Genomic DNA, 22,344 nt, shown 5'->3' on the forward strand with positions numbered 1-22,344 from the left:
AATATATATTATTTAAAACTTATTATTTATACTTAAAAATTTATTCATATAAAATTGATAAAAATCTTTATTTTTCAGCAATTTTTTTAAAATTTTATTTTAAAAAATATGCTTTATATGAAATATATTTTAAAAATCTTTAACAAATTTAAAAAATTTTTATTAAAAAATCAAAATTTTTTTTTAATATTAAGGCTATAAAATCAACGCGCGTGTTAGTAGCACATTAAAAAAAATCTATAATAGTATAAAAATCTATACACGTTAACTCTACAATATAAGAAAATTTATTACTCTATCACTTACAGTACTTTTTATTCTAACAAGTAACAATATATAAAGATTTTTCTTTAAAAAAAATCATCAATTGTTATATATATATATGTGTGTGTGTGTGTCTGTACAGTACATATATACATTAAGTCACAGTTGCCAAGTAATAAATTGAATTTAAGTGAGTGAAAAGTCTTAATTTTGTTACAGTCAGTCATATCTTTCGACATTGTTTCACTGGGTAGATCTTTTAATATTTTATTTTTCTAGTCAGTCGGGCTGTCGTACACTCGCTTAACCTGACACCCCTCTTAGCGAGTAGATGGGAACGGCCCGCAGAGCCCGACACGACATACCCTACACAGTACACGATGGAGGAACACATTTAGCGGGCTAAGCTTGGTATCTTCATAGGAAAAATAAAGTGTAACCGTCATAATAAAAGCCCGCGTAATCAACTAGGAACGACAATAAAAAGCAATCGAAGTTTGAAGAATATTTCGACAATACTCGACAGTCAAGACTGGTGAAGGTAAAAGAAAAAAAAAGGAACTCGTTTTTTGCGTCCTTTTTTTTTATTCTTGTTTCTTTTCTTTCGAATGGCCAACTCAGTTGCTACGACAGATCGATGCGAGAGAGCTACAACTGAGGAAGTAAAGGAAAAGCTTCTGACTAAAGAATTTATATTAAGAGCCAAAGAAGGTTCACAAGTTTGGAATAAATTCGATGAAGTTGTAGATGCGGCAACGTTACAACCTAAAGGTTACGTCCGTTGTAAGTTCTGTTTGAATTTTATGAGATACGATAGTCATAGGACTGGTACTTCTCACTTAAATAGACATAAGTGTGGATCGAAATTGACTAAAGAAAAACTGAATACTACAACAACGACTAGTCCTTCCTCTTCACCTCCGCAAATTGTTAGGCTGTTGCCTCTCGGTCAGTCAAGGACGGCGAACTCGAAAGTACAACAAGATCTGATAGACAAATGTGTTACTTTATGTTGCAAGGACATGCGCCCTTTCGACTTGTTTTCCGGAGATGGTTTCAGGGATATGGCACAATGTTTGATTAATATCGGTGCCACTTTAGGTAAAGTCGATGTTTCTACTATCCTCCCACCCGCTTCGTTGTTAGCAGTCAGGACTTTGGATATTGTTACTGAGGTAAGAAGATTATTTATTCAACAGGTTCGCTTGTAAATTGAATAAATCGCGCTTTTTTCCCGTATAAAACACCCAATAAGCGCCCACTTTTACTGCTATAATATCTATTACTTAGAGCCGTTGTGTGATAGATGTATACACACTCGACGTTTATAGACAATAAACACGTCATTAAATATTTAATTTCCTTGATAAATAAATATATATATAAATTTGTCTATAAGATGGTTATGTAATTCTGAAAATAAAATTTTATACATTAAAAAAAAAAGGAAGAAAGAAAGAAAGAAAAATGAAAATCAATAAATAATAAAATGACTTTCTAAAAACTGTCGATTATTGTAATTAAATTCGAGTAATTGATTTTAGTTTATTCGAAATCCGATAGATGGTGACATAATAAGTTGTATATTTTAAATGGAAAATTCTCAAAAAAGTTTTTGTAAAAAGAAAAATATAATTAAAATTATCGCATCTCATATAAATTCATATAATTTCAATTCAATGTTTTATATAAAGCATTTTTTATTATTAAAATATTATTAATTAATATATTTTATTTGCATTACCGTTTAAAAAGATATATAAAAAAATGTGTTTTTGAATATACAGGCCTATATACCATACAGTAATAAAAATAATAAATGCACAGAGTTATTGCAAAAAGCGAAAAAAAAAATCATTCTAAATATTTATAGATTTTAGTTTATATATACATAAAACCCACATATATAAATATTTAAACTTTTTTTGGAATGAAGATGACAAGAATATTGCATTTAGAAAACTCTCAAAAGTACTTATTGTCTCAAAATCTTTAAAAAATAAATTATTTTTATCAAATATACAGCCTAAGCATCATTCAATTATATTAAAAATACTTGCTTTTCTCATGTGGCAAAATTATTAACTAAGGCATTTTTTATCTTAGTTAATAATTTTGTTATTATCCTTAATTGATAACAATTTTAAGAATTTTTTAGACAGACTAAATATAATTTTATAGGCTTTATTCATTTCATATCAAATTATTATTATTTATTGGCAACATTTTAATTCTATATGTGTGAAACATTTGATCACAGAAAAAATATTTAAATATTTTGAAATTATTTTATAAATATTTTTAATGGAGAAAAATTATAAACATTTTCTTCTTTAATTTTTTCTACCATATATGTAAAGTTTTGACTTCTTTAACAAACTATATTTTGATAGTAGAGGTTATAACTGTGGGAAAAAAAAGTAATAGAGCCTATATAAATTATTATTTGGTATGAACTTTAAAATGATATGCAGTCATCTTGCACAAGATATTCATTTTAAAATATATATCTAAAAAATTTTCTTTTTTTTTTTTTTATGTAATTTATTCCAAAACTGCAAAAAATTTTAACTATATTTTAAAATAATTTCTTATTTATTATTAGATAAAATGTTCTGTTTAAAAATATAATAATTATGATTTAATTTCAGATAAAAGCACACATATTACCAGAATTAGATGATGCTGTTTCAGAATATGGTGCAGGTATTACAATTGATATGTGGACAGATGAAACAAGGAACTATCTTACCACTACTATATTTTATGTTCATAGGGATTGGAAGTTAGTTAAAAGGGTTCTTTCGACATCTCAGTTTGATTCCAGTGCTGCAAAAAGTGGAGAAGCATTCAAAAATCTCCTGGTGGGTAATCTCTATGGATTTGGATTGGATCCCAGTTCGATATGCAATTTAGTTTATGTAACGGTGCCAGATCCAATGATTACTTCGGCTCTGAATACTTTTAGACGTTTAGATTGTGGTTCAGCTGTCATTGATAAGGTATTAGATATTACATTTGATACTGATTATTTAACTAAACAAGCTCCTGAAGTCTTAAAAGTATTAACAACTAGTACAGTAATTGTAACCTGTATGAAGCAGTCTGGCTTAATTCAAGACATTCCGTCTTCATTTATTAAAAAAGAAAAACATAAAACGTGGTCTGTCAAATTAGAAATGCTCATGTTTGTTCGAGAACATTATGATTTGATAAATCAAACAGTGTTTCCTCAAGAAGAAACAGAAAATCTCATATCACCAATTCATTTAGACATTTTAATATTTTTAATTGAATTTTTACAACCTTTTAAACAAGCAATTGATGATTTAGAAGATTTCCATTATCCAACAATCAATTTAGTTTTACCCTGGTATTGCAAGTTATTAAAACATACGCAATCTGCTATTAATGATACTTGTATGATGAGTGCAATCAAATCAAAATGTCACATGACTATTAAAGAAAATTTTTCTATTCATATTCTTCATAAAACAGCTACTTTTCTTTGGCCAGAATTTAAATGTCTTAAAATGATATCAAAATCAGAACAAGAAGAAGTTCACAATGCCATACGAAATATGATCTCTCAAGAAAAAATGGATTCTAAAGAGGACTTGGTTAATGATCCTGAGCAACCAGAAAAGAAACCAAAGATCTCTTTCTCAGAATGGGAAGATAATAATGAATTGAACGATGAAGTATCAAATTATATAAACCTGAATACGGTTATGTCAGATGAGAGAGATTTATTAAGTTGGTGGTCTTGTAAGACAAAAATTTATCCCGGCCTGTCAAAAATAGCTCGGAGCATTTTAGCCATTCCAGCTAGCAGTTGTTCAACAGATTCCACTACCTCTCTTTCCGTGAAAGCATTTAGAGATAGGAGATCTATCCTAACTTCTGATACCATTGATGGTATTCTGTTTCTTCACAGTAATCTTGGATAATTAAAATATACAAGTTAACTACATTATAATGTTAATCATGATTTATTTTTTGTAATTTTACCCTTAATAATTTCATAAATGTGTTTAGTATTATTAAATCAACATTATCAAACTCCATATTATTATTGAACATTTTCATCATTTCTCATTAAGTTTTACAATAATAAAATACATTTTTTAATTATAATTAAAAAATCAGGAAATTTTGAATTTTTCATTTATTATAGTCATAAATGTATAATAACAACTTTCATCTTGAATAATACAGAATATTAAGGCTATAAATACATTGTTATGTTTAACATGAAAGATTGTATCCAGCTTCTGCTTAAAAGTTGCTATATGATTTCAAAGTAAATGATAAGTTTTGAAAAAATATTCATATAGTATTCATTTTTTATTTAACTAATATTTTTGAATAAATCAATTTGAATCCATAAAAAAAATAAATAAAAGTAAATACTCGTATTTAATCTTCTCAGTTTATTAATAAAACTCTGGAAATTTTACAGTTTGAGCACAATAAAAAGAATTCAACTCATTTTGCATTAGTTATCACTTATTTAATTAAAATAATTATTCAAAAACATTAATTAATTTAACTATAATTTTGTTATTGTTTTTAATTGTAAATTACCAGAATCCTGTATTTTCATTTATAAGTATAGATTTATAGTGATGTAATATCACATCTGATTCTAGATCATTTGACCCTTTATCAAATAGAAGTGCATTCTGAAAACTAATGATAGTTACAAAATCATGCTTATATTTTTATACTTAGAACTGGTAGTTCCATATATCCACTGTTTTCATATGCTTATAGTGAAATCTTCAGCTTTTTTCATATTTATTATTTCAATATCTATATGTGTAAAAAGTCAGAAAATTTTAAATATCCCAAAGGTAAGTGCTGTATAAAATATCAGCACCTGTGGCACACTCAAGATTTAATCTTGGGGAGCTGAGTTAAATGGATAAAAAATTTTAATGCAAATTCAATAAAATTTCCATCTTATGTGACCACTAATCCACGAGTAATATAGAAATAGAGTACACAACATAATATAAAATAAAAAATGAATTTAGGAAAAGCTTTTTGGGAAATTTACTAGTGTTTTTTTTTTTTCCTTTTACTGTGGGAGGTGCCAGTGTGCTACTGATCGGAACTTTACATTTGAATGTGATTAAATGTACTTAATGAGTGTGATACAATAATTTTTTTAACGTATTAATATAAAATTTCATTATTCTTTTTTTTTTTTACTTTATATTCTAGAATAAATCATAATATTTAGATATTCCTAAGATATGAAAGCCTGCATAGACACATAGGCTAGAAATAAGATTTAGAAATCTTATTTCTAGAATATAAAGTAAACAATAATGAAATTTATACTTTAAAAAATATATATAATATATATATAAGAATGCCTGTGTATAATTGCATACAGATTTTCTTATAAAAAATATCACAAAAATCCTTAGTAACTAGATGGCAAGAAAGAAGTTAATAATTGGAGAATCAGCTTGAAAAATACAATTCTAAAATAACATAATAAAATGTACTGTACCTTCTATAGCACAAATATAATTAACTTATGGTTTCATATTATTCCTGCTATAACATATAATTTTATTTCTTTTTTAAAGAATTCTATAAGATTCAAAAAAAGAAACAAATATTTTAATCTAACAAAATATAAATGAGAAAAATAAGTAAAATTTTTGTAATAAATGCAAAAAAAATTGGTTATGATAATTTTATGATGAATGGTCAAAAATGATATATTATTTAATCATTTTCAATACTTAAACTTTCTAAATTACAGTAATTTATATTATATCTATTTGATATTAAAGGTAAGTTTATAAATCTAACAATCCTATGTGTAGGAGTTAAAAATTTTAATTTTTTTTTTAACAGTTTAACATAAATTTAAATTTAACATGGGTATTAAATTTTAAACTTGAAAAAAATTACTGAAAATATTTTTATAAACTTTCCTATTTTTAACTACGTAAATGAATTATATAAAATTTACATAATTTATATTTAAGAAAATGGTAAATAAATCCAAAAAATATACTTAAATATTTTAAAAATTGAATCCTTTACTTATCTTTATAATATATTTGTTTATTAACATAAAAAGTCTACTGCCTTTTTATATTAATAAACATTTGATTTGATTTATAATATATTTGAATATGAAATTGTTCTAACTAAATATTAATTAACAATATTTAATTTTTTTAAGAATTATAAGAGGCATTTTAAAAGAGAAATAAAATTATGATTATAAAATGTGTTTGTTCTAATTATATTATAACAATCCTTATAAATTATTTTAAAAATCAGTTTCAAACAATATATTTTGCAGATTAATTTATATAAATTTTAATAGTTTTAATTATTATAACTTTATTACAAGTTTAACTTGTAGATTCCATTAAACTATATAATTAATACTGTTTTTATTTTTCACTATAAATCTTGTTCTTAAAAAAAAAGAAAAATTGTTGACAGATTGAAAAAATTTGAGGACAGGAAACTTCTTTGATATTCTTTCCCTACTATTTTCATCCCTAAAATTCTTTACTCCACTTGAGTGCACTCATTTCTTTGGTAGAATATTTTTTTAGTTACATTAAAATTTGAACTAGCTTAAATAATAATCTGAAATAGTGTTAAATTTATCATTAAAAAAAGATAAAATATTTTGTTAAAAATATAAAATTAGGTCTTCGTAAACAAAGCTTTTTTACTTTTTATTTATTCATTTATTGATAATTTTTAAAAATATTTACAGTTTTAAAATACAATGAAGGAAATAGAATTTAAATATTATATCTAGTAACATATTTGAAACTTTTATATGAAAAGTTCATAGACTTTCATTATTCAATTGAAACAATACATATTTACTATATAATATACAGTTTAAATAATTTTAAAATTATTTACTCCATTTTAAAAAAAATATTTAAACTAGAAAAGATGATAGAAGAAAAAATTCAATTACTTAGAATTTATAAAATTTAGATATAGTAAATAGCTTGTAAAATTTAATTTATTTTCAGGTTAAAGTTCTGAATCAACAATCCTTTCTAATTAATTAAAAATAAATAAAATTTTATAAGAAAAAATAATTCTTAATTAAAATATTTCTTGGAAGAAGTACAATGATAATTACTTACACTTTTTCCTTTTACAAATAACCAGAGAAAAAAGAAATAACAAAAAAATGAAAAAAGAATTCCTTCCAATTATAGAAAAACATGAATGAAAAAATTATTAATGAAAATTTAAGTAGGATTAAAAATATGTTGAATTTAAAAACATAATAAAGGAATATATATATAATGTAGCGTATTATTTAAATATTTAAGAAAAATATATTACCTTAGCAGGTATCACAAATGAATACATTTTTTTAGAGTTGTATTATGGGCCTCACTTGAAATAGCTCATTTCAGTTGAATGATTATATCTTCTACTTCAATGTAATAGGTCTTACTTTGTAAACTTGCCTGAGGACTTTTAAAACAAGTCTTGACAGATATACAGTATATGTATATGCAATTTAAAAGAAAGTGTTCTTACATTAAATCTTAATCTGTGTAGTTCTTAAATGTTTATAATCTTTTTTCCTCTGTCTTAATTATAATAATAAATCTTCTAAACTGACAGGATATTTAAATAATTTAAATCTAAATTCTGATAAAATTCTAAATATTATTCTCCCTTTTNTTATGATTTAATTTCAGATAAAAGCACACATATTACCAGAATTAGATGATGCTGTTTCAGAATATGGTGCAGGTATTACAATTGATATGTGGACAGATGAAACAAGGAACTATCTTACCACTACTATATTTTATGTTCATAGGGATTGGAAGTTAGTTAAAAGGGTTCTTTCGACATCTCAGTTTGATTCCAGTGCTGCAAAAAGTGGAGAAGCATTCAAAAATCTCCTGGTGGGTAATCTCTATGGATTTGGATTGGATCCCAGTTCGATATGCAATTTAGTTTATGTAACGGTGCCAGATCCAATGATTACTTCGGCTCTGAATACTTTTAGACGTTTAGATTGTGGTTCAGCTGTCATTGATAAGGTATTAGATATTACATTTGATACTGATTATTTAACTAAACAAGCTCCTGAAGTCTTAAAAGTATTAACAACTAGTACAGTAATTGTAACCTGTATGAAGCAGTCTGGCTTAATTCAAGACATTCCGTCTTCATTTATTAAAAAAGAAAAACATAAAACGTGGTCTGTCAAATTAGAAATGCTCATGTTTGTTCGAGAACATTATGATTTGATAAATCAAACAGTGTTTCCTCAAGAAGAAACAGAAAATCTCATATCACCAATTCATTTAGACATTTTAATATTTTTAATTGAATTTTTACAACCTTTTAAACAAGCAATTGATGATTTAGAAGATTTCCATTATCCAACAATCAATTTAGTTTTACCCTGGTATTGCAAGTTATTAAAACATACGCAATCTGCTATTAATGATACTTGTATGATGAGTGCAATCAAATCAAAATGTCACATGACTATTAAAGAAAATTTTTCTATTCATATTCTTCATAAAACAGCTACTTTTCTTTGGCCAGAATTTAAATGTCTTAAAATGATATCAAAATCAGAACAAGAAGAAGTTCACAATGCCATACGAAATATGATCTCTCAAGAAAAAATGGATTCTAAAGAGGACTTGGTTAATGATCCTGAGCAACCAGAAAAGAAACCAAAGATCTCTTTCTCAGAATGGGAAGATAATAATGAATTGAACGATGAAGTATCAAATTATATAAACCTGAATACGGTTATGTCAGATGAGAGAGATTTATTAAGTTGGTGGTCTTGTAAGACAAAAATTTATCCCGGCCTGTCAAAAATAGCTCGGAGCATTTTAGCCATTCCAGCTAGCAGTTGTTCAACAGATTCCACTACCTCTCTTTCCGTGAAAGCATTTAGAGATAGGAGATCTATCCTAACTTCTGATACCATTGATGGTATTCTGTTTCTTCACAGTAATCTTGGATAATTAAAATATACAAGTTAACTACATTATAATGTTAATCATGATTTATTTTTTGTAATTTTACCCTTAATAATTTCATAAATGTGTTTAGTATTATTAAATCAACATTATCAAACTCCATATTATTATTGAACATTTTCATCATTTCTCATTAAGTTTTACAATAATAAAATACATTTTTTAATTATAATTAAAAAATCAGGAAATTTTGAATTTTTCATTTATTATAGTCATAAATGTATAATAACAACTTTCATCTTGAATAATACAGAATATTAAGGCTATAAATACATTGTTATGTTTAACATGAAAGATTGTATCCAGCTTCTGCTTAAAAGTTGCTATATGATTTCAAAGTAAATGATAAGTTTTGAAAAAATATTCATATAGTATTCATTTTTTATTTAACTAATATTTTTGAATAAATCAATTTGAATCCATAAAAAAAATAAATAAAAGTAAATACTCGTATTTAATCTTCTCAGTTTATTAATAAAACTCTGGAAATTTTACAGTTTGAGCACAATAAAAAGAATTCAACTCATTTTGCATTAGTTATCACTTATTTAATTAAAATAATTATTCAAAAACATTAATTAATTTAACTATAATTTTGTTATTGTTTTTAATTGTAAATTACCAGAATCCTGTATTTTCATTTATAAGTATAGATTTATAGTGATGTAATATCACATCTGATTCTAGATCATTTGACCCTTTATCAAATAGAAGTGCATTCTGAAAACTAATGATAGTTACAAAATCATGCTTATATTTTTATACTTAGAACTGGTAGTTCCATATATCCACTGTTTTCATATGCTTATAGTGAAATCTTCAGCTTTTTTCATATTTATTATTTCAATATCTATATGTGTAAAAAGTCAGAAAATTTTAAATATCCCAAAGGTAAGTGCTGTATAAAATATCAGCACCTGTGGCACACTCAAGATTTAATCTTGGGGAGCTGAGTTAAATGGATAAAAAATTTTAATGCAAATTCAATAAAATTTCCATCTTATGTGACCACTAATCCACGAGTAATATAGAAATAGAGTACACAACATAATATAAAATAAAAAATGAATTTAGGAAAAGCTTTTTGGGAAATTTACTAGTGTTTTTTTTTTTTCCTTTTACTGTGGGAGGTGCCAGTGTGCTACTGATCGGAACTTTACATTTGAATGTGATTAAATGTACTTAATGAGTGTGATACAATAATTTTTTTAACGTATTAATATAAAATTTCATTATTCTTTTTTTTTTTTACTTTATATTCTAGAATAAATCATAATATTTAGATATTCCTAAGATATGAAAGCCTGCATAGACACATAGGCTAGAAATAAGATTTAGAAATCTTATTTCTAGAATATAAAGTAAACAATAATGAAATTTATACTTTAAAAAATATATATAATATATATATAAGAATGCCTGTGTATAATTGCATACAGATTTTCTTATAAAAAATATCACAAAAATCCTTAGTAACTAGATGGCAAGAAAGAAGTTAATAATTGGAGAATCAGCTTGAAAAATACAATTCTAAAATAACATAATAAAATGTACTGTACCTTCTATAGCACAAATATAATTAACTTATGGTTTCATATTATTCCTGCTATAACATATAATTTTATTTCTTTTTTAAAGAATTCTATAAGATTCAAAAAAAGAAACAAATATTTTAATCTAACAAAATATAAATGAGAAAAATAAGTAAAATTTTTGTAATAAATGCAAAAAAAATTGGTTATGATAATTTTATGATGAATGGTCAAAAATGATATATTATTTAATCATTTTCAATACTTAAACTTTCTAAATTACAGTAATTTATATTATATCTATTTGATATTAAAGGTAAGTTTATAAATCTAACAATCCTATGTGTAGGAGTTAAAAATTTTAATTTTTTTTTTAACAGTTTAACATAAATTTAAATTTAACATGGGTATTAAATTTTAAACTTGAAAAAAATTACTGAAAATATTTTTATAAACTTTCCTATTTTTAACTACGTAAATGAATTATATAAAATTTACATAATTTATATTTAAGAAAATGGTAAATAAATCCAAAAAATATACTTAAATATTTTAAAAATTGAATCCTTTACTTATCTTTATAATATATTTGTTTATTAACATAAAAAGTCTACTGCCTTTTTATATTAATAAACATTTGATTTGATTTATAATATATTTGAATATGAAATTGTTCTAACTAAATATTAATTAACAATATTTAATTTTTTTAAGAATTATAAGAGGCATTTTAAAAGAGAAATAAAATTATGATTATAAAATGTGTTTGTTCTAATTATATTATAACAATCCTTATAAATTATTTTAAAAATCAGTTTCAAACAATATATTTTGCAGATTAATTTATATAAATTTTAATAGTTTTAATTATTATAACTTTATTACAAGTTTAACTTGTAGATTCCATTAAACTATATAATTAATACTGTTTTTATTTTTCACTATAAATCTTGTTCTTAAAAAAAAAGAAAAATTGTTGACAGATTGAAAAAATTTGAGGACAGGAAACTTCTTTGATATTCTTTCCCTACTATTTTCATCCCTAAAATTCTTTACTCCACTTGAGTGCACTCATTTCTTTGGTAGAATATTTTTTTAGTTACATTAAAATTTGAACTAGCTTAAATAATAATCTGAAATAGTGTTAAATTTATCATTAAAAAAAGATAAAAATCTAAAGTTGAAAAAGACTTCAAAACTAAAATTTCAAACATCAGTTGTGACTTTCCTACTTTAAAATTTATCATTAAAAAAAGTTTGAAATCTAAAGTTGAAAAAGACTTCAAAACTAAAATTTCAAACATCAGTTGTGACTTTCCTACTTTGACATTTCTCCTGATTGTGACTCCACGAATTTTGACTTGTTTTACCGATTGTGACACCGAATTTGACTTGTTTTACCGATTGTGTCACCAATTTTGACTTGTTTTACCGATTGTGACACCGAATTTGACTTGTTTTACCGATTGTGACACCGATTTTGACTTGTTTTACCGATTGTGACACCGATTTTGACTTGTTTTACCGATTGTGACACCGATTTTGACATTTCCCGATTGTGACTACTCAAGTTTCGACCCTCCTCAATTGTGTCCATCCCTTAAAAAGCGGATATAAATTCATTCAAGAAAGAAAGGAAAGTTTACAAGATAATTATAAATGTAATTAGAATCAATCTGTCTTTAAACACAACTTTGGATTTCTAAAATTAATAAAAATCTTTATATGATTTGGCGTCAAATTATTTCAAAAAACAAAGAATTGTGTCTTTATTGCTGTTTTTTAAAATTAAAGTTAATATTAAATACGATTAAAATCGATATACAGTATTTATTTTCTCGAATAATCCGCGCAGTAAAGGTTTTATTTAGATTGTGCAAGGTTTTAACTCTTTTCATATAAATATATACAAGATAGGACCTATCTCATGATATTATAAAAAGTTTTTTATTTCAATAAATACTAGATTCCTATTGATACATCCTTTGTGCGTACCGGAGGTCCTTAATTGTCGGTATTCTTCTTTGTATTTTATATCGATCATAAAATATACAAAATTATCGCATATAAAAATATTTTCTATTTATGTCACCATGGTTATGCTGAAATAATGCTTAATTAATGTAGTATGTTTAATTTTCGCATTTCTCTTTGTAAGAATTAGGGCGATTTGTAAAATGACCAAGGAAATTTGACGAGAAGTTACAGAAAAAATGAATTTAGCGTTTCAATCTTTGTAAATTTTATATTTTATGAATATGTAAGAACGCCGATTGGGGGGGGGGAGATTTTTTCCCTACTGTCGGGATAGTCTAAGGTCTACGCGTATGTGGGTGACGGTTTTAAAAGGCAGCATAGACAAGTGTTTCACAGAGGGAAACCGTTTATTCCGGACGAAATTGCTTACATAAAGTCTCTCGTTGGCAAGATCCTGTGTTGTTGGAAATTTTTGACGTCGGTGCTGGTCTTGCGTCGTCGGGATTTTCAGCAGCGATCTGGTCTAGCGTCGTCAGGGCCCCTGGACAGTGTTGAGAGAAAAAAAGTTCAAAGTCTCTAACGTCGGTGCACAAAAAGAAGAACGGAGGTACAAAAATAAGCGGAGACGACACGAACACAACAGAAGTCTAGTGGAAGCTTAGTGGAAGTCCTGTTGTCCTTGAATTTGGCATTTTTATAGGTTTTTTTGCGACCGGCTTCTTGTTAATTGGATAGATCTTACATCATCGTTTTCTAATTGATCTTCCACCTGTCTCAAGGTGTAAATGGAGCTTCGTAAGGTTCGCGAGAAAGGTCGGCTGGAGATGGTTTATCCGACACCATCATTCTCGACTCTGATCTCGTTTAATTGTTGACTATGACACCTACGCTTTTTGATATATTTTTTTCTAGTTTCGTTTTGCTTTCTAAACTGCGTCTTAATTTTAATATTTTAAATTTTCTTCTTTTATATCTAAAATTTTGTTTTTCCCGTTATTCTTTATGAGCGCTGACGTCAAAGTCCGGTATCACCGATTCGATATTTATATAATTTGCTTTCTTGATGATTTAACTTAAACTTTTTTTTTCTTATATCTTTCCCTTTTGCGGGAGCTATTTCCGGGGCCTCACAAATATTATAAACTTATAATATACATTTTAATTCAAACACAAATTATTTATCGTATTTATACAGATACTTAGCAAATCACAGAATTAAATTTTATTCAATTGTATAATATACAGTATAGATATTATAATTACCTGATATATATATATACATATAGCCAAAACTTAATGTAGCGCTCTACTAAACTTGGGCCGATGAATATGAACATCATGAACTCTAAGTATTAAATAGAAGGCCCTTCAGTATGTCAATTGCTAAATATACAATTTTCCATTATTTCGTGATAATGTAAAATCGTATATTTAGTAATTCTCAAACTTGTGATCAGGCCTCGTTACTCTATATATAATTTAGTGCAGTGTTCGATGTAGTGTTAATTTTAGAGACGAACAAATGATAGTGATTAATCGAAGACCGATTAATGTTTATCAAAGGTCATTCGACATATTCGGGAGACATTTCCTACTGTTAAATTGCCATACGTGTCCTGTCACCGCGTAGAAAGAACAATAACATTCTTTACTCTCGTCCAAAAGACAGCAGAGTGTCAGTGGCATGCAGCTCCATTTTGGAAAAAGTGAGAACTATTTTCATTAAAAATAATCCTATATTTAAACGTAATTAGTTTCCTTTAATTAAAAATTCATAACCTATTTCGATTTTTTCTTTTTGTGTAATTAAATAGTTTCATTGTTGTCGAAACAATAACAAAGACAACAGTTATGTGGTAGTTAAGAAGCGCAGATTAAATCACAATAAATTCATTGACCTTAAAAGTTTAATTAATTATTTTAAAATCATTATTTTGCATTTTACAACAAAACTGGTGAAAGAAATTACACGAATCAATTTGAAATCATAGTATTAGTAAGTGATGAAGAATATTTAATCCTTATTTCTTTTTCATTATTCGTGATGGCGGTAAGACTGGTTCGATCAAATCGTCCTTGCTTCTACAGACTACAGAAGATACATTACAGTCATCCCCACACTGAATGTACAAAGTTATTTTTAGTAAAAATAGTTAAAATGATTTTAATAATAAATTTAAAATCAGACCTGTTTTGTAATTTCACTATTTTGTTCTGTAAAAGATCTTTCAACAGATAAAGAATCTACAGAATGCCATTCTTCGCAGGTTTTTTTCGATATATATGATTTAACTCTTATAATTGGGAAGGTCAGATTTTCAATAGATTCCGGTAAAACAATTGTATATCGAGATTCATTATTTTCGAGAGGTTTTTCAAAGAACGAAATTTGATTAAAGAGACTACTTTTAGATAATCCCATAACTTCGGATCTTTTATCTTCGTATGTTTCTGGTAATTTTTCAAATATTTGGGTTGTTTTTATACACTAAAATATTAATATCTGAATAAGTATTATAGTATAAAAAATATAAAAAATTTCAAGTTAGTAAAATATATACTCTATTGCATTGAAATTCAGTATCAGGGTCTTCAGGAAATTGCTTTTCCTTGCTGATTTCTTGAGGCAAAGATGTTGTTTTCATATTTTCTCGACCTGTTTCGGATAAGTTTTTCGAAAATGCTGCAATATCGGATTCTTTTTTTCCTTCCTCTTGAGAATCAAACGATGTGTGGGATTTCATATCTAACTGTAAGGAAAAATCTAACTCCAAAATGGCTCGTTTGCATATATCAATAAATGTTCCTGCATTTTTATCGTTAGTCATTTCTGCTTGTTGATTTTCTTGGGTCGTAAGATTGTCAATTGTCACTGTTTCATCTGCCTTATTATTCAATGGAGAAATTACTTCCTGAGTACCAAATAAGAGAGGCTGTTCGCTTACGTCTTCACTTGATAATGTGGCCCTGATTGATTCCTCGTGATTTACTCGAAGAGGCTCTACAATAACTTGTTTTTCTATTTGTACGTTGCTTTTTGAAATTTTGATTTTCTGAAATAAAGTCTGAGCTGTAAACGAACTAACAGATTCATCATCTTCCAATAAATCATTTTCTTTTAATCTAATAATATTATCGAAGGCTTTGACAATAGAAGTTAAACTTTTATAAGTTGGTGTCTTATTATCTGTAATCTGTTCAACGGATGAATCATCATCTGAAACGAGATTTGGCAGATTTGTCTGTGGACATTTTTCTTCCCTGAAATGTAATTTTAAGATATTAAACTGAAAAAAAAATAGACTTTTTTCAGTTATTTGTAAATACGAAATTATCACAATATTTAACACAAGATTACATAAAAATATTTTTAAAATATGATTTATAAGAATTTAATATAAAACAAATGCTGCTATAAAAATTCTATTTTACTTACTGAGATTTCCTGACAAATAATTTTTCAATAACTTTAGAAATAAAATCTTTTGCTCGAGTCTTTGCAGTGATTGCATATTGTTGAATCTTTGAATCAGAAGCCATTACGTGAGTAAATGCATTCTGTTTCGAATGTTTTTGTTTAGGAATTTTTTGACAAGAGCTAGTTCTCCTAATATTCTTGGAGAAATCCATCTTGTTATTATTTAATCATTATTATTTATAGAAAAAGTAAGCATTGTTATGTAACAAAAATTATAACGGCAATATTTACTATAGATCTTTAAGCGGTGAAACTTGTTTTTTCTTTTTTTTTTTAAATTTACTATTGCTTTTAATTTGAATTTTAGAAAACTTACCGTAAAATTCCTTACTAGATTTATGTTAAATATTTTGTATAAAAAAGTTTAAATGGCGTTTGAATAAGGCAGTAGCACGTAAATAGATCCGACGTAAAGGGAAACCAAGTTAAAATTTAATATGAATCACTGCACATTTTAATAATACATTTTTGCTTTTAATACTTACATAAAAGATTATATCAAATATATTAAGTCGGTAATTAAGTTCGCAATTAATTTTACTTTTCCGGCTGTTATATAGGACAGAGGAAAAGTATGGCAATCGTCAAAAACTGACTCCTAAGATTTTTATATTTTTCGACTCAGGAGATTTTGAAACGAGATATGCAAAAAATTAGGGTTTTTTTTTCTGTATGTATGGGTATGTGTGCTTGCGGGCGGAGCACTATTTTCTTCACTCTGTTTGAAGCTTAACAACTCCAGTACTTTTTGTCGAAAATTTCCGAAATTTTGTGCGAGGTTTGTGTATTAGGCGAATCGAAGCTATTAAATTTTGATGGTTGAAAGTCAAGAAGGGAGAAGAGAAGGGTCTCGAGGGATCGGACTTAATGAAGATTTTACTCGCCATTAGCATTTACAATTTTTTTTAATATAAAACTCATCTCTACCCTGAAGATTAAGCATTACCCTTTATTACATTTTATGCTGTATCAGGGTTTTACCCAATTCCCGAACCGTGTTAGAGTGAACCCGTGCTATAGAAGTGCCGTGTTATACAGGGGTTACCTGTATTTAACATAATTTCACTCATTTTAAATTAATATTTTAAATTATAAATGAAAATCAAAATAACAAATTTATGTAGAAATAACACTTAACTTTTTTTACAAAGGGAAAGTTCGAAAAACAAAGAAAAATTTCAACATTTTATGATATTATTTAACGTAAATAAGAATAAATATTGAAATATTAAATATAACACATAACGTTCGTAATTTGATTATTAAATATAAATTTGGAAAAATTGATTAAATTGTATAATTTATTGATAATTAAACTCATTCGATTGCCGACAGACAGTATCGGATGATACTGCCTGTCGGTCTGTTTGTATCGACATCAAACAGTATCATCCGATACTGTCTGGTGTATAGATACAAACGCAATGATACCAAACATCATTGTAATGACGTTAGTTACAAATGGTGACGTCATTAAACTTGTCCCCCAATATCCCCGCGCTTTTAAAATTGCTACATAGTTTCTATTCTACATAGTTTATATAGATTTCCTTTCGTATAAACTTCATTTAATCTGATTTATATCTTATTCTATGTCAATAACTTATGAAATATCTTTTTATTTTGCACAAATTAGAATTTTTTTCCTTACCAAGTGAAGTTGGTGAGAGGAAATGAATTCCTTTCAAAGCCATGAAACCATCTACAAGTTCTCACCCTCCTCAGTGGAATTTTGTTTGTCCAAAAACTCCGTAATGACTAGACAGAATAGCTATTACGGAAAAAACCGGAATCAGCAATTTCATCCAGACATAATACAGTTCAATAAACTAAAATTATACAAGTGATGAAATTGTGGAATAGTCATTCAACAGCCACTAATGAAAAAAAAAAAACTACATGAATATGGATCGGCGACACAAAATGTCAAGATTCCTCCACATAAAACAAACGAATGATTCTATAAATTGCTTTAAATTCACGAGAAACAAGATGAGACAAATGCATTCAATCAAACAAGATTTCCTTTCGTAATCAAATATCACGATCTTCGGATGCCATTTTTATATTTAATTTTTGAAAACTGTTTGTATAATTAAATATTAAATAAATAATAAAACAATGGGATAGGTTATTCTAAATATTAAAATAATAAATTCTAAAAATTTTTTCTTTAAAACAATTATTTAAGAAAATAACAAGTGACATTCACTTTTTAAAACCGATTTCGATAGAATTAAAAACACAGATAGACTAGAAATCTATTTAGTATTTCGCTTATCAGCCTCATCAGTGGACATTACAATCTTACATTGCCAATACTTTTATACTCTATCGAGCTATCCCAGCTTGCATCAACACATGCACCGGTATTTAAATTAATACAATTTACATATCCTTTGATACAATAATGTTCTATAACACGTCTTTTTACAAGATTTTTTACTTTGTACAATATTTTAATATTATTTCGGTCAATAAAATCTCTACAGAACATTATCGTCAAAGAGACTGAATAGCATTTTAGCATAGACTCATAGAGTAAATAGGGACAGGGGAACATGTAACCGAAAATAAACAAATTTTACCTTAATTTTAAGTTATTTTTATATTAATTTGTATAATAATGTATGTTAAATAAGACATAAAACGTATGCGCACAGAAATGTAAAGTTCATTTTTTGTGATGAAGGTCCTGACTTTTCTGAATTCTTGTTCTTTTGCAATAAAGTGGTGAAGTTTCATTTGTCGCTTTTTTTTCCTTAAGCAAATATCAGTAGCAGAAGATTGAATCCAAAATGCTTCGTTTTGTTTTGCATTCCTTTCAAAATCTGGATCATTCGCTACAATTTGATCAACAACTTTGGTTATCTTACCAAACTTTTACTAAGGAAATCTGTAGAGAAATTTTTTGGGTTTTTTGTTTTCAGAATCTCTATTTTCCAGTTGCACACGAATTCCTTGTTCTGCCAGTTCTTGAAGATCATCGTTGGTCTCATCAGAAACCTGCTGTAACTCCTCAATATCCTGCTCGTCTACATCTTCTAGTCCTGCTATATCGATTAGGTTGAGTTTGATCAACCTAACCATACAGCAATAGGCTCCTCTTGTTGAGAATTCTTGGATACCTTCAGCCATAATTTCTTCCACACTTTGTTTGTGCGTTTATCAGTTAATTCTTGCCAAGCGAAGTCAATATTTCCTATAGCATCCATGATGTTATGTTGTTTCCAAAATTGGACCAAACAAACATAGATTTAAAGAAAGTACACCTTTTTTGCCATCTTTTGCTGATTGATTTGTGTTTGCAAATAATCGTATTATATATGAATCAACGAAATACTGCAATAATTTAAATCAGCGTAAATTTTGAGCTTTTCTTAGGCTTTGAGCAGACCGCATTATATCGAATCAGCGTTAAGTGAGGTAGCATTAAGTAGGGTCTTACTGTGCTTTTATTTTTTTGGCATGAAATTAATCAAGAATGGCACAAGACAAAACTTGAGATGAATATTTCTTGGACTAGGTCAATCCTTCATTGAACTGTTTATACAAGAAACACTTAATTGATCCAAAAATACTGCAAAAATTATCAAGAACAAGGACACCAATTAAAAAAACACATGCATATTCTGTCCTGTGTAAAACAAATATTTGTGTGAGATTCTGAACACCCCCCTTAATTAACTGAAAATTGATGTCAAATCCATAAATGTTAGATATTTCTGATTTAAATGAAAGAATTTTAAATTAAAAACGAAGGAAACCGGTGAAATTCACTTCCTTCTCAATGGAAGTTCTACATCCTTTTTGTTTTCCTTATCCTCATAAAATTTGAGTCACATACAGTCCAGTTACCCCTTTGTAAACCCCCACTCATCCTAAACACCTAGGAATAATACAATTCTCTCATTGGAAAAAATCATCAAAAAAGAGGATTCTTTAGTATCATTCGGGGAGTACACCATGAAATTCCATAAGAGAAGGACATATTCCATATTATCTCCCCATGGCCAACGCCCATATTTGACTCCCATAGTTCATACAAAGTTTGTTATTTCTAAGTTTCTAAATAGAAGAAAATATTTATTGAGGTGCCGCGGAAGAACTAACCAAAGATCAGAACATTCGCACAGAATCTGAAATACAGAAGAAAATATACATATATTGAGGTAGTATGTTTTAACTAGAAATGTAATCTCTCTCTCCGTGACTTCCAATTATAATTTGAGAATTCAATTTTGTATTTTTATTTCTTGTTTATTAAATTTTTGATTTTTATTGTTAAATTAAAGAAAGGTCTCCTTTGTCTCTCATTATGTCTGAATCAAGATACTTCATCCTCTCCGTATTGATTCATGAATGTGTGTTAATCTGCATATAATAAAATCGATTAACTGGTGTCTAGGATCCTGACGTTGGATAGAGACTATACAGTCTATATCCTTTTATTTATAAAAAGCCCTCCTTAAAAAGTTTAGAGATCGAATCTAACGATTTTGTGCCGAATAAGCGGTACTCCAGTTAGGTACCCCCGACTTATCTCACATTTGTATGCTATTTGAATGTTCGGAGCATTTGCAACAATCTTACTACTGTCAAAACTAAAAATATTGTCTAATATTCTGTAAATAAATTACATAATATTTATAATTACTATATGTAGGACTTGATTTATATGTAACAAAAAATAATATACTATTTTAGAATCCAGCCAGTACTTAATGATAAAGATTTTATGTAACTTAGACTGAAGATAGATGATTAAGCACTCACTATCCTGAAATAAAATTGATCTTTTCTTCCAAGATATTCTAAATTAATCTGGAGCAGGACTTGAATACCCAACTCCTTGTAATAAACATATGACATTGCCTATCATACAACCAGCATACTATATACAATATCCACATCGCTACCCAAGAAAATCAACCACGGTTCAAAATCTTTACGAATGGGTCAAAGACACCAGAGGGCGAGGGTGTTCTGTGGTTATCATTGGACCAGATGAACGAAACATTTGGCAGATGAGTGGAAAAATAGAAGGACATTGTACAGTCAACCAAGCCTTGCAAAATGAGTGTCTACATACTGGAGAGCCTTGCAATACTCAAGGCTCTCCAGTACGTAGACACTGATTTTAACGATAAAAATAAAACTTATGTGGAAATTCTCAGTGACAGCAAGATAGCCTTACTGCAAGTCCACAAATTAAACACAAAACTGATCATCATTGCACAAACAGTAACACTTCTCCAGTGCCTATCTGTGAAAGGTCTTAAGGTTTCTTTTACGTGGGTTAGGGGCCACTCTGGCATTGGGGGAAATGAGAGGGCCGACCTTCTTGCAAAGGAAGAAGGTCGATCCTTCTTGCAAAGGAGGCGGCACGATCATCAACGGAACCAGTGTTTGAAGAGCTTCCCAGCTGTTGGCTTCATGAGGAACTTAAAAAACTTACTATTTTGGACTGGCAAGCCAGATGGAACAGCGAATCTACAGGAAGAACTACCCATGATTTCTTGCCTGACATTGCAAGTAGACAAAGGATGGACTACTTTATCCCCGATTTCCACCTATCCCAAATCCTTACAGGGCATGGGAATTTCCGTACCTACTTAAGAAGATTTCTCCACAAAGGAGACGGAATATGTGACTGTGGTTCAGGGGAAGACGAAGATCCCCACCACATAATCTTCAGGTGCCCCAAGTTTAAGACACTAAGAAAGACCCTCACCGAGACTTTGTACAGGTGTAGCCTCCATTGGCCCTGTGCTCCAAAAGACTTTTTCATGAGTAAGCAGACATTAAACGCTTTAAAGAATTTCATCATGGGCACCGGGGTCACGGTACCTTCGTTCTAGGATTTTCTGGGCGTCCTAGCTGTCAGCATCACTCGGAACACCCATTGTAACCTGGCCGAACTGGCTATTTGGGGATTCCAGTCTTGTTACCACTCCCACTGGGTCCTGGCCATGTTGGCCATCAGGGGACTCTTGTGTTGTGTTGTATACCCCTGTATTATGGCCGAGTTGGCCATCTGGGGTTCTTTGCGTTGTTG

General features: G+C 28.0%; 2 protein-coding genes across 2 annotated transcripts; one reads left to right on the plus strand and one right to left on the minus strand.

The window, feature by feature from the left end:
- The first annotated feature begins 7,979 nt into the window (after positions 1–7,979).
- On the plus strand, positions 7,980–9,584 carry LOC111635941 (zinc finger protein 618-like). Its single transcript, XM_023381085.1, has one exon. It carries the CDS (start codon positions 8,055–8,057, stop codon positions 9,282–9,284), a length of 1,230 nt encoding a protein of 409 aa, XP_023236853.1. The 5' UTR covers positions 7,980–8,054; the 3' UTR covers positions 9,285–9,584.
- A 4,768-nt stretch (positions 9,585–14,352) lies between these two features.
- LOC111635942 lies at positions 14,353–16,505 on the minus strand. Its single transcript, XM_023381087.1, has 4 exons — positions 16,245–16,505; positions 15,370–16,069; positions 14,997–15,296; positions 14,353–14,928 (listed from the first exon to the last, which is right to left on the minus strand). Exons 1-4 carry the CDS (start codon positions 16,436–16,438, stop codon positions 14,830–14,832), a joined length of 1,293 nt encoding a protein of 430 aa, XP_023236855.1. The 5' UTR covers positions 16,439–16,505; the 3' UTR covers positions 14,353–14,829.
- Positions 16,506–22,344: the final 5,839 nt, after the last annotated feature.

Source organism: Centruroides sculpturatus, unplaced genomic scaffold, assembly GCF_000671375.1.
Source record: "Centruroides sculpturatus isolate CEXI.00-Female unplaced genomic scaffold, Cexi_2.0 scaffold793, whole genome shotgun sequence".
NCBI lineage: Eukaryota > Metazoa > Arthropoda > Arachnida > Scorpiones > Buthidae > Centruroides > Centruroides sculpturatus.

Excerpts from the sequence above, each read along its gene's own strand:
- LOC111635941 (XM_023381085.1), top strand. The coding sequence starts at position 8,055 with ATGTGGACAGATGAAACAAGGAACTATCTTACCACTACTATATTTTAT.
- LOC111635942 (XM_023381087.1), bottom strand. The coding sequence starts at position 16,438 with ATGGATTTCTCCAAGAATATTAGGAGAACTAGCTCTTGTCAAAAAATT. Across the intron at positions 15,297-15,369 it reads CTGAATTTCAATGCAATAGA|TGTATAAAAACAACCCAAAT; the intron begins GTATATATTTTA and ends TTAATATTTTAG. Across the intron at positions 14,929-14,996 it reads ATAGTGAAATTACAAAACAG|TGTGGGGATGACTGTAATGT; the intron begins GTCTGATTTTAA and ends TTGTACATTCAG.